At 39.9% G+C, this 17,250-nt stretch overlaps 2 protein-coding genes across 2 annotated transcripts; both read left to right on the top strand.

Moving 5' to 3' along the window:
• The first annotated feature begins 1,842 nt into the window (after positions 1-1,842).
• On the top strand, positions 1,843-17,105 carry LOC110454175 (potassium voltage-gated channel protein Shaw-like). Its single transcript, XM_021503554.1, has 3 exons — positions 1,843-1,943; positions 12,972-13,439; positions 16,559-17,105. Exons 2-3 carry the CDS (start codon positions 12,987-12,989, stop codon positions 16,643-16,645), a joined length of 540 nt encoding a protein of 179 aa, XP_021359229.1. The 5' UTR covers positions 1,843-1,943; positions 12,972-12,986; the 3' UTR covers positions 16,646-17,105.
• On the top strand, positions 8,274-11,688 carry LOC110454154 (uncharacterized protein K02A2.6-like). The gene is made up of 2 exons (XM_021503532.1): positions 8,274-11,285; positions 11,334-11,688. The coding sequence occupies exons 1-2, from the start codon at positions 8,355-8,357 to the stop codon at positions 11,541-11,543; spliced, it is 3,141 nt and encodes a 1,046-aa protein (XP_021359207.1). The 5' UTR covers positions 8,274-8,354; the 3' UTR covers positions 11,544-11,688.
• Positions 17,106-17,250: the final 145 nt, after the last annotated feature.

Below are 17,250 nucleotides of genomic sequence, written 5' to 3'. Positions count from 1 at the left end.
AGACTGCTGAAGTCTGGTTGTGCTTACAGACTGATTATTGTGTTGTGTGTCGGTGTTCTGACTGTGCTATTTGTTTATAAGTTAACTGATAATTGTACTAGGCCCTTGGTACCTTCTCAATTAATACTTTGTAGGATATTCAGGGAATTAACTGGAATTTGTAAGAATATTTAGCATAATGGAAGAGAATACATTATTGATCACGAAGAGATCGCATTGTTTTTCATGTCTTTTATATTTGCAATCGAAGTCGATCGTTATTAAGTATTTCAACGATAAAGCGCCAATATAGAATTACTGCTTAACTATTAGGTATGTTTGTTTACAGTAGCAAAGAATTTTAATATCGGGGAATTGAGAAACAAATCCGTTTACGATATTATATATTGAGTTTCATTTGGACTTCGATAAAGTATTGCAGCCTTACTACTATAAGGTTATTTTAAACTCATTAATAGAAGCCAGGGGATTCGTGAATGCAACTATAGCAAGCACATCTTCTTCTCGTTATGGGTGACTGGCTCCGTCAATTTTGACGAGTATGCCAGTGCTTGTTTAGGGGACTGACTGCATAGCGTGAAGATGTGAACAGTGTTGTTTAGGGGACTGACTACATAGCGTGAAGATATGTACAGTGTTGTTTAGGGGACTGACTAAATAGCGTGAAGATATGTGCAGTGTTGTTTAGGGGACTGACTACATAGCGTGAAGATATGTACAGTTTTATTTAGGGGACTGACTAAATAGCGTGAAGATGTGTACAGTGTTGTTTAGGGGACTGACTACATAGCGTGATGATGTGTACAGTGTTGTTTAGGGGACAGACTACATAGCGTGAAGATGTGTACAGTGTTGTTTAGGGGACTGACTACATAGCGTGAAGATGTGTACAGTGTTGTTTAGGGGACAGACTACATAGCGTGAAGATATGTACAGTGTCGTTTAGGGAACTGACTACATAGCGTGAAGATATGTAAAGTGTTGTTTAGGGGACTGACTACATAGCGTGAAGATATGTACAGTGTTGTTTAGGGGACTGACTACATAGCGTGAAGATGTGTACAGTGTTGTTTAGGGGACTTACTAAATAGCGTGAAGATGTGTACAGTGTTGTTTGTAGTAGTTTTTTAGTGGTTAAGATAAAGAAGGGTTAAACTATAATTATAAGCGAAATATTCGGTTTTAAGCATCAGTAAGACAAATAACAATCTAACAATTACGTCGCCTAAGGAAAGACTTGAAGAGACACAGGTAAATGAAATGAACCACAATTTAAAACAAGTTCATTATTATAATGGATTTTGGGTTGATCATTTTGTGTGTGTGTGTAAAGTGGAAGCTCATTTTTGAGACTTTTTGGTCTGTTTGTGAGATTGAGACACTTGCTGAACAATGTGTATCACATTTCAAACATACTATTTCTGAAATATTTCTGAGATATTAGAGGAATATCAACTATCGTGGTATAAAGAACTGCACAGAACTTACACGGTGGTCTTTTCCTCCTCTCCTAGTAGGAATGTTCCCTTCGTATTTACTCCTTTTGATTTTGTTTTACGGTACCTTTAAACATTCAATAAAAGGTGTGCAGGGAATTAACAACTACAATAACAATACGAATTTCACATAAAAACACGATCTAAGATTTTAGCCTATTATCGTAAGATTGAAGAAACCATTTACAGGAAGAGCATTGCTTTTTAACATCGATATCTTGGTGGCCTTAACACGCGCATATTGCGGTGCGTGGCTTCCATAACAGGCAGAAAATCTGGCATGTCAGAAATGAGTGACACTGCGTTATAGAGCTGTTAGTCTTACTAGGACTCATCAGTGATGCTAGTGCCATCAACATGGACATCCAGATAGGTCTAAGCTACTGTTGAAAAAGGACGGTAGATGCAAATAAGCCATTCATAATTTACAAATGCTGGCTCAGTCAGGTGTGTATACTACGAAATGTGCTGCCAGTACCAAATGAATCTCTGTAGCTATTAAGGGTGTAGCACACTACCGCACTGCATGGTATTGTCCGATGTGCATGTGGTTTAAATTGAACAAATAATAGACATGTATAGTTATGTACAACATTTAATTATCTACATCTTCTTCACTGATCATCACAACATATCATACAACATATAAATATCAAAATACATCATAATAAAATAAAGATTTGGCATGTGGGGTAGACTCAACTTAACACTTGCATTTTTTTGTAGTACTATTCTTCCTCTCAGTTTAGGCAGTGAATTTGTAGTGGTGCAGATAAAGTCTCATCGATTACTACAAATTGTTCGCAGATTAGTTGTGGCTGTTCGGGCTTTAGCAGCGACAGATTACCACAAAACTTGATTGATCGCCTTGGTATATGCTATTGTATTTGTGCAGGTTATCCTGCAACAGATACTGCATATAGGTGCAAAGATATAAACTGTAGCTGCGCAAACTTTGTTGCAACAGATTACTACATGTTCGTATTGCCTTGCAAACCTAAGCCCGAGGAGGAATAGCACCTTATATATGAGAGTATTTATTTGTCGCAGGGTAGCTATGTGACTTACTATTAAATGAATTATGTTCATAATTCCAAAATAAATTTATATATGAATATTTTTGGGGAAGCTTGAATGAGGAATGCCTCCCTCTTCGTATCCGAATGAAAACCAGGCCAATACTCAGGTGTATTATGCGAGTGATATAAGCTGAGTACCCCAAAAAGCCTTATATTATGGGTAAAGAGAATGTATATATACATGTAATTATACAAGTATTTTAATATATAAACAACAAAACACACAAGTATGAAACGCAACTAAAAAAACACTACAAGGGAGTTCAAAGTCTGTTGTTGGCTTTGAAATAATCGTGTGCACATGTACAGTGTTCATTTGTTTATATGACGTATATTCTTATGTATACGAAACTGTCAATGCAATGTGAGCATCTCTGATAGTAGCTTGTGGTGTTCGTATATATATCTACAGTACGCGTCTGAGGACCACCTACCGAGCACTTTGATAAGGTGGTCCTCCACATGTGCAGCGGCAGCGGATGCAGCTGCACCTATACGGAAGGAATACCCATTGTAAAGTTCCGAGTTAATGCCTAGACATTCGAGTACATGCCTTAATTTAGCTATAAACACGGTTCTACTAAGAGCGTGTCATTTATCTGTCACGAACAAGGGGTCATTCATGGAGGGCTCTTGTCTTTGTCGTGTTTCCATATACTTGCTACATGCTCTATAAGGACATACACTGTTGTTAGTCTTAACCAATTTCAGCGTCACTCCCTCTCTAAATGGATCCGTCTTAGATGTTTTCAGATACAGAAGTACATAATCATCAGCAATTGTCATATCACCTACACATAAATTACTACTATGGTCAAATTCAGATTTGACAGTAAATTCACCGCATCTCAAAAATCCAAAGAATGCCACTGTACACACTGTTTCTAACATGAGGTCACAGAAATAATTTGAATTGCGGCGAAGATAAACACACACTTTTGATAGAATGTTGAAAGTTATCGGGTATCTAGGTTCCACAGTCTTCACGCGTGAACGTTTAACTCCTCCCAGTACTGGCTGCATGCGGTTTAGACTTGTACTACTTGTGTATGGTATATTCTCTTTAATACACATGAATTTGATACCACAGAGATACGACTTAATTGTAGCATACGAAAGATTGTTATTGTGACAATGGGTTACGAAATATATCAATATATCCTCAGTGACACACATTTCGTTGTATTTTACACACGCGATGATGCCTGTCATCAGGAGAAACTGTATGAAAGTCTTAAAACCTGTGTTATAAGCCTGTGTTGTGCTTGGGGCAATAGCTTTTTCCCAGAGACTGTCTATCACCCCTTCGAGCTCCACAAGATGTCCGACGGGTGTGGCACCCGGCATGGAATGCGGTCGGCCTCGGGTTGTCTGAACCGGGTCATCTGCAAACGAGATAAAGAGTCAGCTATCGAGTTACATTTGCCCGGTACATGTTTAGAAGTCACTACAAACATATTCCGAGCTGCACACATAGTTAAACGCCTCATAAGTGACATAATGTGTGCTGATTTAGAACGTCCTTTTTGTAAGATGGCGACAGTCGCAGTGTTATCACACATGAACATGATTCGCAGTCCTCTCCATCTATGTCCCCAAATAATAGCGGCTACTACTATGGGATATAGCTCTTTGAAGGCTATCGATAACTCCTCGTTGCTTTTAACTAGTTCCTGTATATTTGGTGGCCAAGACTGGTCAAACCACTGACCCTGCAAGTATCCCCCGAAACCTTTAGTTCCCGACGCATCAGTAAATAACTTAATGTCCTCTGATGCAGTAACGAGTTGATCATAAAAAACTGCTGATCCGTTCCAGTATTCCAGAAAGATCAGCCACATATTAATGTCTTCCCTACATTCCTTGGTCAGTTTGATATGGTGGTGCAATGCCTTCACCGTGGTCGACAGCTTGATGATGTGAGAAACGAAACTACGACCCGGAATGACCACTTTGCTCGCAAAATTTAAATGACCTAAAAGTTGTAGTAGTTCTCTTTTAGAGCATGATGTGCGATTCTGGAATGATTGAAGAATGTATGTGTCACGTTTTAGTTTGTCATCAGGTAGTCTTGCCTCCATTTTATTCGAGTCCAGGATGATGCCGAGGTACTCAATCACCGTACTCGGTCCGCATGTTTTGTGAAGAGCCATTGGAATATTGAGACTATTGAAAATGAGATACAACATTTCCATATTTCTATCACCACACTTATCTGGTTCCTCAAATGTGATAAAATCATCCAAAAGGTGTAGAATATGGTTAATGCCATAATTATGTTTTGCTATCCAGCATATAGCCTGTGAGAGTGTCGAATTTTTTTGGGCTAGACCGACACCCAAATGCCAACTTAGTATAGTAATAATACAAACCCTTCCAACTTATACAGTACAGATGCCACTGTGAAGGATGTACCGGCATCAACTTAAAAGCGTCGGATATATCCGTTTTAAACATGGTAGTATCTTTGCCTAGTTGTTTGATTAATGTGATGGCATCGTCAATACGGACATAAGATAGAGAACATTCCTCTTTATTGATCAAGTCATTAACACTAGGGTGGTCCTCGTCCTCATGGGGTGACGAAAGGTCCACTATTAGGTGCGGCTTTCCTGAATATTTACCGTACGCTACACCTATAGGGCTCACTCTATATGACGAGAAAGGCAATTGTTCATATGGCCCACGTCGAAACCCTTTGTGAACTTCGCTCTCTATCAGCTTGTCAACCGTAGTTTCATCACTAACTGCAGACCTAAGGTTCCTACATACCTTTGTTGTTAGTTTAATGATAGATATCATGGTGTCAAAACCATTGCTTAGACCATCGTACAAATAATTAACGAAAGCCTTATCTGGATGATTTGAAAGTGCTTGTCTCAATCTCGAAATGTTAATATGAGTGGTAGCCTTGTTGTTATCTCTTTCCTTGTCCGAATTCTGCCTTTGAATTAGTCATTGATTTTGGTTTTTGCGACATGTTTTTGCCCCGTGACTGGTTGACTTGCACGAAACACATATGTGTTTGAACCGGCATCCAGTGTCGTAGTGACATTTCCCGTCATTGAAATTGTTACATGCCTCGAAACCATCAATTTTGATTTTAGTACGGCCGTACTTGTCTGTCTCTTTGGATCCTTGCAATTGTGGTGTGATGTTATGTTGCGCATGAGGTGCAAACAGTTTTCCGTGACCTTGACCGGACTTCCTGTTTCTCTGTTGGGGACAGAATGATGTGGAATGTGATGTCAAACCACAGAGTTGGCACACGTTCACTCTGGTATTACCCATCACCATGGCCAACAGTCCATAGTCTTTCATTCCCCAATTTACTTTTTGGTTGGTGTCCCGCAGAGCTGTTGCTGCCTTGAGAGCAAACTGGCAGTGGTCGTCATAAAACCTTTGACCATACACGTTTGAGAGATCAATTATATTAGCCTCATAGGTATCCATTTCTCCCCTCCTTTTCGGAAACTTCCCGAACATAATTCGCTTATAGTTCCCGAACGCTGTGATAAATTCAGCAATATTCAGAGGTTTATTTAACCTCTGGTCTCGTTGTCACCGAGATTAATGTAAATACCCCTCCGTATTTGTTCTTCCGTACGTTCGGTGTCATATTTTGGTATGAGAAGGGATGCCAAATTAACGTACCTGCCTTCAAGGATCTTTTTCTTATTTGTATCTGACACTATGTCGAGATGCGGCAAGCTTTCTGAAGCTATACCTTGTGTGGTGTACCCACCTTGTGTGGTCGTAGTCACGGCAGTGTCCGGCCTTCTCAACGCATCGTAAGCTGTTGAAAGGGTGTATTCCGGCTCCTGAATAGGCGTCGTTGATTCCCGTCGTCCGTCTCTTGTTCCTATGAGAGACATCACCGTCTGTTGAAGACCGAGGACAGTTTGCTACATACTCTGCATAGATGCCAAGACCCCGTGAATCACCGAGGAGTCATGTTGTGTGGGCGCCGCCATGTTTGTGCTGCTGTTAACAACTTCCGCTGGAATGTGCTCCGCGGAGTTAGAGGCTGTATCACTACGCCGCGTAGACTGTGTGACTTGTGCGAGTTGTGATGCGTTTTGACTGGATGAAGGCCCCTCCGCGTCAGAATGTAGTTCCCCTGTTCCGACGGAGAGTTGACTCCAAAATTCGCCATTTCGATCAGTGTTCATGTTTTTGCCATCTGTTACCGTAGCCAAGTCAGAAAGAATGTTACTTGCGGTTTCATTTCCTCCAGTAATTGGAGTTTGTCGTCTCGCGATGTGTCCCGCGTTTTCGAGGTACATGGCCTTTAAAGCCGCTTTCGTAATACCAGTTGATGGCGCGATTATCCCAATTCGAGCTAACTTTTCTCGTAACTGAGTTATCGTCCAATTTGCTGGGTTTGTTGAGTCCCAAGGTGTATTTCTAGTTGTGGATCTGGGTCGACGACTAGCCATGGTCCCGCGATCGAGAGGTCGCTACAAATTGATGGGATACTAGTCTGATCGTCACTCGATCATATTGCTCTCGTAGGCCTATCCTCTGAACGAATTGCGTCCCTAAAATACACTAGTAGGTATTATTCTTATGTATTCTTACTTAGAAGTTGTTGTTCCTTCACGGGTCCGCTTATGTCTCGGGACTCCACAGAATTAAGAAATTGTTTCAATGTTGACACTTCAAAATGGTCCCACGTAGAAACGCAATTTACGTTCACATATGATTCACATCCACCTGTTGTAGTGCTTCTGTACATTGTATGTACAAGTGGTTGTAAACGCTCCGTAGCGGATCGGTTACGGATGCTGACAGATGCTATGTCGGTAATTTGTATTATGTAATGTATTGCATGATGGGTAATAAAAGCACATGTTTTGAGAAGCCATCTTGACCTGATGTGTGGTTAGTTGTGTCTAGGTAAAGAACATAACAATTGGCGACGAGGACAAACATGACAGCGACGTTTGGTAAAATCGACGCTTTTGAGGAGGCGGTCGGAACGTGGGAACACTATACAGAACGTCTGGGACATTATTTTGATGCGAATAACATCGGAAACACGGACGATGCAGACAAGGCAAAATGTAAGTCAATCCTATTGCGCGTTTGTGGCGGAAAAGTGTACAAGCTCATGTGCGATCTCCTTGTACCGGCTAAACCGGGCGATAAGACATATGATGAACTTGTGGCAATAGTACAGGGCCATTATCAGCCAAAACCATCAGAAATTGTTGAACGTTATAAATTCCATAACAGATTTCGAAGTGCGGGAGAAACTGTGTCAGATTATGTTGCGAGTTTGAGGCATTTAGCGGAACACTGTAACTATGGAGAAACCTTAGACAATATGTTGAGAGACAGAATAGTTTGCGGAATTAATGAAGATCGCATTCAACGTCGGTTGTTGTCGGAGAGTGAATTAACATTCAAAAAGGCATTTGACATCGCATATTCGATAGAATTAGCGAAGAAAAACGTAATAGACCTTCAACAATCTACTAGTTCAAAGGAACAAGTCAACAAGTTACAGTCTTCGCAAAGCGCGAAATCCAAAAACAATAAACAGTTCAACAAGGGACATCAAAGTTCTGGAAGTACTGATAGACATGACAAACCATGTTGGCGGTGTGGAGGGAAGCATAAACCTCACACATGCAGGTTTAAGGACTATGAATGTTACAAGTGTGGTCAAAAGGGACACATTAGGGATAAGTGCCCCAACAAGGAGGGGGATAAGTCAGGCAAGCTGTATAAAAGGCAAAGTGGTCAGTACAGCAAACAGCCTTCCAAGGTCCATATGATGGAGGATTCTGAGGACGAGATGTACATGATGTATCACATCAATCACATTGGGGAATCAAGGAAACCCTACCATGTCAAACTTCAAATAGGGGGTAAGAATGTGGACATGGAAATCGATACAGGCGCTGGAATTTCAGTGTTGAGTGAAACAACATTTCGCGAGTTATCTGAGGATACTGGACTCGAACTCAAACCCACCCAGGTCAAGTTACGCACATACACAGGGGCAAGTGTGCCTACTTTGGGCGAGTGCGTACTCACAGTGTGCTATCGTAACTTTACGAGAGAAATGTTGATTGTAATAGTCAAGGGTAACGGTCCGAATCTCATGGGACGCGACTGGCTAGGGAAAATAAAGTTGAACTGGGCTGAGATATTCAAGGTCAGTGAGGATCATGAACTACAGACAGTGCTTGATAAGCATAAGGCAGTCTTTGCAGGAGGACTGGGTAAAGTGAAAAACTTTAAAGCCAAGATATATGTGGATCAGAACGAGAAACCGCGTTATTTCAAGGCAAGACCAGTTCCATACGCATTGCGGGAAAAGATTGAAACGGAACTGGATAGACTGGTGCAGGAAGGCACCATTGAGCCTGTTGAAATGTCAGAGTGGGCGACACCTATCGTACCCATTGTCAAGTCGGATTCTACCATTCGTATCTGTGGTGATTACAAAGTAACTGTAAATCAAGTGAGTAAGTTGGACAACTACCCAATCCCTAAGACTGAAGATTTGTATGCTAGTCTTGGAGGTGGAGCTTTCTACTCGAAACTGGATTTGAGCCAGGCTTATCAGCAGTTAGAGTTGGACACCGAGTCGAAACCCTACACAACAATCAATACCCATAAGGGCCTGTTTTGCTATAATCGTCTACCATATGGGATTTCGTCAGCTCCCGGAATTTTCCAGAGGACAATGGAAAATATCCTTCAAGGTGTACCGCAAGTGATAGTTCGTGTCGACGACATCTTAGTCGCCGGGAGGGATCGACAGAGTCATATCAAGAACTTAGAACTGGTTTTGACCAAACTGGAGAATGCGGGTATACACTTGAAAAAGAGTAAATGCTTTTTCATGAAGGAAGAAGTTGAGTATTTGGGTCACAGGATCACTGGAGAGGGCATGCAACCGATTGAGGTCAAGGTTAGAGCCATCAAGGACGCTCCTGCGCCCAGGAACGTGAAAGAACTTCAGGCTTTCCTTGGTATGCTTAACTATTATGCGTGCTATTTACCCAACATAAGCACAGTGCTTGCACCACTTCACATGTTGTTAGCCAAGGAGACTGACTGGAAGTGGGGAAAACGCGAAGAAAATGCGTTCGTCAAGGCCAAGGAACTTTTACAGTCGGATACGGTACTCGTGCATTACGATCCGAAGAAGAAGCTAGTGTTGTCGTGTGATGCTTCTCCTTATGGCCTTGGTGCGGTTCTATCGCATGTCGAGCCAGACGGCAAGGAACGGCCTATCGCCTACGCGTCGCGTTCGCTGGCACCGGCTGAAAAGAACTACTCTCAATTGGATAAGGAGGGCGCAGCCCTTATCTTTGGTGTGAAAAAGTTTCACCAGTATTTATATGGAAGGACATTTACCATATATACAGATCACAAGCCGTTATTGGGGATTTTCAAGACTGATCGGGCCATTCCGACTATGGCATCTGCGCGCATCCAGAGGTGGGCGCTTCTACTCGCGGCATACGAGTATGACTTAATCTACCGTCCGGGAACATTGAATGCTAACGCCGATGGGCTTAGTCGATTACCTCTGAGTGAAACTGTAGATGAGGTACCAGTTCCAGGAGAAATGATTTTGATGATGGACACGCTTAACTCTTCGCCCGTAACCTTTGAGCAAGTGCAAACCTGGACAAAACAGGACCCTACGTTACAGGAAGTTATCGGCTGGGTGTACAGAGGTTGGGGAGAGAAGTGTCCGAATGAACGGTTAAAACCCTATCACAACCGGAGACATGAACTCAATCTGTATGAGGATGTTCTACTGTGGGGGAATCGCGTAGTAATCCCTACATTTGGACGAGCATCGTTGCTCGACGCCCTTCATGAAGGTCACCCAGGCATCGTCAAGATGAAAAGTTTAGCTCGAGGGTACGTCTGGTGGCCAGGCATTGACGCCGAAATCGAGGAGCGAGTGAAGTGTTGTGAGTCGTGTCAACTACAGGCTTCCATACCGGCAATGGCACCACTTCATTCATGGGACTGGCCATCGAGGCCATGGTCACGCGTACATGTGGACTACGCAGGTCCATTTCTGGGTCACATGTACCTGGTCGTCATTGACGCATACAGTAAGTGGGTTGAGATTTTGGTTACAAACTCATCCACATCGGCAATCACTATCGAGAGACTGCGGTGCGTGTTTGCGCAACATGGATTGCCAGAAATGTTAGTGTCGGACAACGGTCCGTGCTTCGTGAGTGAGGAATTCAGTGTTTTTATGTCAGAGAATGGCATAAAACATGTAAGGACTTCGCCACACCACCCCGCTTCAAACGGACTGGCAGAGCGGGCAGTGCGGGGATTCAAGGAGGGCATGAAGAAACAACAGAACACAGAGGGTAGTCTGGATAAAAAACTTTGTCGTTATCTCCTAGCGTATCGGTCAACACCGCAAACAACAACTGGATTGTCTCCAGCGGAACTCTTGTTCAACCGTAGAGTCAGGACAAAACTTGACTTAGTTCGTCCTGAAGTTCGTGAGCGTGTACAGCAACAACAGCTGTTGCAGAAGAAACAACATGATCAGCACACGAAGGAACGTCATTTCGCTGAGGGAGATTCCATATTCGCGAAGAACTTCTATGCTGGACCTAAGTGGAAATCGGGTGAAATCGTGTCGCGAAATGGACCCGTGTCCTATACCATAAAGGGGGAAAATGGAACAGTGGCTAGACGCCATGTAGACCACTTAAGGCAAAGACATTGTCTCCCTGTGAAAGAAGTCGACCCCGACAAAGACTTTTATGACACCATACCTACCTCTGTACCTGTATCTGTACCGGTTACTGAGCCAAACAACTCAGTTGGTAAACCAAAGCCTGCAGATAACACATCGACACCTGTACCATCAACAAAATCGTCGATTAGTCCAGGAGAACCTTCAAGGAGACCCCAAAGACCGCGTAAACCACCATCGTACTTGAAGGAGTATGTTCGTGATTAGCTAGCATTGAACACATTATTTTGAGTTTCTGTTAAGCTTTAAGTAAGGATGAACTGTGTTCTATGAACTTGGTAAACTTAAGTGTTCAGCGTTGGTATCGCGCATTATTGACTGTGTTTATTGATGCACTCTATCTGTGCAAGAGTTTTTGATTCAAGAGTTAACAGTTCATTTCATTTCTAGTTATATGGGAAACTTTAATTTCAAGAGAACAGCATCTCACAATCGGCGAATGTCTTCACTGTGGGTGGAGGGATGTAGTGTTTCTGTACATTGTATGTACAAGTGGTTGTAAACGCTCCGTAGCGGATCGGTTACGGATGCTGACGGATGCTATGTCGGTAATTTGTATTATGTAATGTATTGCATGATGGGTAATAAAAGCACATGTTTTGAGAAGCCATCTTGACCTGATGTGTGGTTAGTTGTGTCTAGGTAAAGAACATAACACCTGTAGCTGGTAATATATTCCCAAATGATTGTAGTTCACTAGTTGAAACAACAACAGTCCGTATTAATTTATATCCGATTGATTTAGAAATTTAGCGTGTTTTCAAAGACAAAGTACCGTGATTTTCAAAGACAAAGATTGTGACGTCTTTCTGCTACAGAGCCTGTGAAAACAATGACCAACTATACCCCAACCAATCAGAATGCTCTAAAGCGGTTATCTATATTTAGGATTGTCTAACACTACATATCATATTACATCTTTACCTTACACTATATATGATCACATCGTTACCTAATAAACATAAAATTCTTAGTTTATATAAATAGTTCTATAAGTTTTATAGTGTACTTCCTAAATAATTCTTTCAAATAATGATTTGTAGTCAGTATTAAATAATTTGTTCATTTAAACCTGGCTTATTTACATAAGCCTTAATATAATTACGGAAAGGATTTGGATAAACACGTGACAAAAGTTGAGCACTCACAAGTCGTTTTTAATTTAGATGTTATCAAAGATTGTCTAGCTGTTACCATGTGGCACCGTCAGAACAAAACTACCATCTCAGTGGTCGCTCAACCCATTCACTCCTAAAGTCACATGTGAACCTTACCAAATAAAAGACTGGACAAGTACAGTTTAAAACTGTAGGGTAGAATGGTTTAACCAACCAGTAAGATGGTAGATTGTGATTCAGTTTTAAAGGTTTAAACATTAGTTCTGACTCCCGTTGTTTACCGTTTGTTTAGATTATATTGTGGTATCTGGTAAATTCTATGAAGAAATAGTCGTGTTGATATTTGCCCCTTTCTTGTTGATTAACTCATTCACCCCTGAAATTTCATAATGAACTATTCAAACCTTTGAATTGGAAGAGGTAAAATATGTCTTCAGGGTTGAACGAGTTAATAACGTGTTTTGACCCGAACTTGCTTTAAATATATGCTTTGACGTACAGTTTTATTTATATCAAGGTTTGTAACGGACCAATGGCCGACCAGGTACATTTCAACGTAGGCGGGACGAAATTCTCAACTACCTGGGCCACACTACAAAGACTCCCCAGTTCGAAACTTGGCCGGCTACACGAAAGAATCAATGAGATAAAAGGAGAGCACACGGAATTCTTCTTTGACAGAAATCCAGCTGTATTCGGATGTATACTGGATTTTTACAGAAATGGTGTCCTGCATCTCCCGGAAACAGTTTGTGGACGTCAGATTCGTGAGGAGTTACAATTTTGGGATATATCAGCTGGCCTCGTTTCCAGTTGTTGTTGGCGGGTTCTGTACAAAGATGACGGCGTGGAGAAGACGATGAGATTACTGGACATGGAGCTTCCAGTTTTCCCTAATGGTATGCAGATGCTTCAAAAGGCCGAGAAGGTGACGTCCACGATCTGGAACCTCCTGGAATATCCCTCCTCTTCACTGATGGCCAAGGTATGCTATTAAGGTGTTCTAAACATTGTGTTTTATTTTGGTGAGCGACACATATGATCGCAATGCAAAACGTCTTACACTCAGTCTTAGAATTGCATTTTGTAAAGAAGTAATCCATGCGATTTGGGCAATTCATATTGCGTATACATATTCCTGTATCATGTTCAACTGCTACAAAGTGTCTAGTTTTTTTTAAATGTTCTTTAGATTTTCAATAAAAAAGTATTTGACACATTGTCACAGATAACTCAGTAGGCATTTATTGACCAGGGAGAATATCTATTTTGCATTTATTTTACATGTTTTCAATACTCATTCTATATTACTGGGTCCAATCCTCCTTGCAAGGTAATTCCTATAGAAATAGAATATAAAATGACACATAGAACAACATTATATTACCCAGAGAGAGAAAAACGTTCGCACCCCTGGGTATTTAAGTTTCTAAACACTCGGCTAGCCTCGTGTTTGTCAACTATTCACCTGGGAATTATATCTTCCTTCCTAACACTTTAGGACATGACTGATTATATTGATCTTAGTTTTAACGTGATCATAATACACTTATGACTTAAACCGTGTTCTACTATTTTGATTGTACTCCAGTGTGGTTTTGTATTGACAAAAACATTATTTAAATCATATTCTATTATTTTGACAAACGGTGATACCATTAGCATAACTTCAATTAATATTAACTAGGTATATTATTTATATATCAATATGTATTTATGTATCGATATGTATCTATGCATTAATAACATAACGAGAGCTTTACTTAACTGCTTATTGATACATTAATGATGTCCTATTAACGTTAACGTTTCGATTGTATTAGTTTACATATGTATTTTATGTTAGTTATATTTCAATCAAATTTCTTCTAATTTTATAGATGTTTGTATAGTGGTTCTTTTGTGAGGATATGTATTGTTGTTTTAACTTTTGTAATGTTGATCAATACATATTGTAGGCGTATGTAATGTTGATATATAACTTTTGTAGGCGTATGCAATGTTGATCTATAACTTTTGTAGCCGTATGTTATGTTGTTATATAACTTTTGTAGGCGTATGCAATATTGGTCTATAACTTTTGTAGGCGTATGTAATGTTGTTCTATAACTTTTGTAGGCGTATGTAATGTTGAGCTATAACTTTTGTAGGCGTATGTAATGTTGGTCTATAACTTTTGTAGGGGTATGCAATGTTGTTCTATAACTTTTGTAGGCGTATGTTATGTTGTTCTATAACTTTTGTATGTAGGCGTATGTAATGTTGATATATAACTTTTGTAGGCGTATGCAATGTTGATCTATAACTTTTGTAGCCGTATGTTATGTTGTTATATAACTTTTGTAGGCGTATGCAATATTGGTCTATAACTTTTGTAGGCGTATGTAATGTTGTTTTATAACTTTTGTAGGCGTATGTAATGTTGATCTATAACTTTTGTGGGCGTATGCAATGTTGAGCTATAACTTTTGTAGGCGTATGTTATGTTGTTCTATAACTTTTGTATGTAGGCGTATGTAATGTTGATATATAACTTTTGTAGGCGTATGCAATGTTGATCTATAACTTTTGTGGGCGTATGTAATGTTGTTCTATAACTTTTGTAGGCGTATTAACTTTTGTAGGCGTATGTAATGTTGATCTATTACTTTTGTAGGGGTATGTCATGTTGATCCATAACTTTTGTAGCCGTATGTTATGTTGTTCTATAACTTTTGTAGGCGGATGTAATGTTGATCTAATTTTTGTTGGCGTATGTAATGTTGATCTATAACTTTTGTAGAGGTATGCAATGTTGATCTATAACTTTTGTAGGCGTATGTTATGTTGATCTATAACTTTTGTAGGCGTATGTAATGTTGTTCTATAACTTTTGTAGGCGTATGTAATGTTGATCTATAACTTTTGTGGGCGTATGCAATGTTGAGCTATAACTTTTGTAGGCGTATGTTATGTTGTTCTATAACTTTTGTAGGCGTATGTAATGTTGATCTAATTTTTGTTGGCGTATGTAATGTTGATCTATAACTTTTGTAGGCGTATGTAATGTTGAGCTATAACTTTTGTAGGCGTATGTAATGTTGATCTATTACTTTTGTAGGGGTATGTCATGTTGATCTATAACTTTTGTAGCCGTATGTTATGTTGTTCTATAACTTTTGTAGGCGTATGCAATATTGGTCTATAACTTTTGTAGGGGTATGCAATGTTGTTCTATAACTTTTGAAGGCGTATGTAATGTTGATCTATAACTTTTGTAGGCGTATGTAATGTTGTTCTATAACTTTTGTAGGCGTATGTAATATTGATCTATAACTTTTGTAGGCGTATGTAATGCTGATCTATAACTTTTGTAGGCGTATGTTATGTTGATCTATAACTTTTGTAGGCGTATGTAATGTTAATCTATAACTTTTGTAGGCGTATGTAATGTTGATTTATAACTTTTGTAGGCGTATGTAATGTTGATCTATAACTTTTGTAGGCGTATGTAATGTTGATCTATTACTATTGTAGGGGTATGTCATGTTGATCTATAACTTTTGTAGGCGTATGTAATGTTGTTCTATAACTTTTGTAGGCGTATGCAATATTGGTCTATAACTTTTGTAGGCGTATGTTATGTTGATCTATAACTTTTGTAGGCGTATGTAATGCTGATCTATAACTTTTGTAGGCGTATGTAATGTTGATCTATAACTTTTGTAGGCGTATGTAATGTTGATTTATAACTTTTGTAGGCGTATATAATGTTGTTCTATAACTTTTGTAGGGGAACATAATGTTGTTTTTAACTTTTGTAAGGGTATGTAAAGTTGTTCTACAACTTTTGTAAAGCTATGCAATGCTGTTCTATAACTTTTGTAGGGGTATATCAGGTTGTTTTATATTATTACAGGGGTATGTAATGTTCTTTAACTTTTATAGTGTATGTAATGTTGTTCTATAACTTTTGTAGAGATACATAATATTGTTTTATAACTTTTGTAGGGATATATTATGTTGTTTTATAACTTTTGTAGTGATTTGTTATGCTGTTCTATAACTTTTGTAGGGGAATGTTCTTTTTTAGTGGTATGCAATGTTGTTTAATAACTTTTGTAGGGGTATATGCTGTTTGCACGTTTTGGACTTGGCGAATGTAGTCTTCCTCCTGGATGTGTTGACACGCTTCATCATGTCCCCATATAAAGCAAGATTCTTCCTCAGCGTCATCAATGTTCTGGACATCCTCGCTCTACTGGCCTGTGCCGTTACCCTGATAACTAGCCATGTCCGTTTGTTATTGTGGAGAACACTACACACCCCTAGTTTGCTCCAGATACTCGGATTTCTTCGAATGTTGAAGTACATCCGGTTCTATCGCGTCTTGAAGGCCAATCGCTCGCTCGCACTTCTTCTCCTGGCACTGTTTAAAAGTAAGCGGACAATGTTTATGTATGTTGGCGTCATGATCGTCAACTGTGTGCTAATTGGAATCCTTTTCTTCTCGTTCGAACATTCTGACGCGTACGATAATTATCTCTATGTGTCCCCGTCCATCTACTGGGCATTTATTACTATGACAACCATTGGCTATGGAGACATTTACCCAAAAACCACAGGTCCCACTTCAGTTATATCCAAATCGAATTAAAAGAAGAGTATGAAAGCTACAGCGGGCTACTCTGGTGTTTGGCTGCCGTGGGTCAGGGATCCATAGGCGTGTTTATGTATTGAAAAGGACTAGATATATAATCTCTCTAGCTATCAACATGTAATATAGGGATCCGTAGGCGTGTTTATATATTGAAAAG

This window comes from Mizuhopecten yessoensis, unplaced genomic scaffold, assembly GCF_002113885.1.
Source record: "Mizuhopecten yessoensis strain PY_sf001 unplaced genomic scaffold, ASM211388v2 scaffold905, whole genome shotgun sequence".
NCBI classification, from domain to species: Eukaryota; Metazoa; Mollusca; class Bivalvia; order Pectinida; family Pectinidae; genus Mizuhopecten; species Mizuhopecten yessoensis.
The sequence above is the reverse complement of the archived record's forward strand: the minus strand, read 5'-3'. Positions and strand labels throughout refer to the sequence as shown.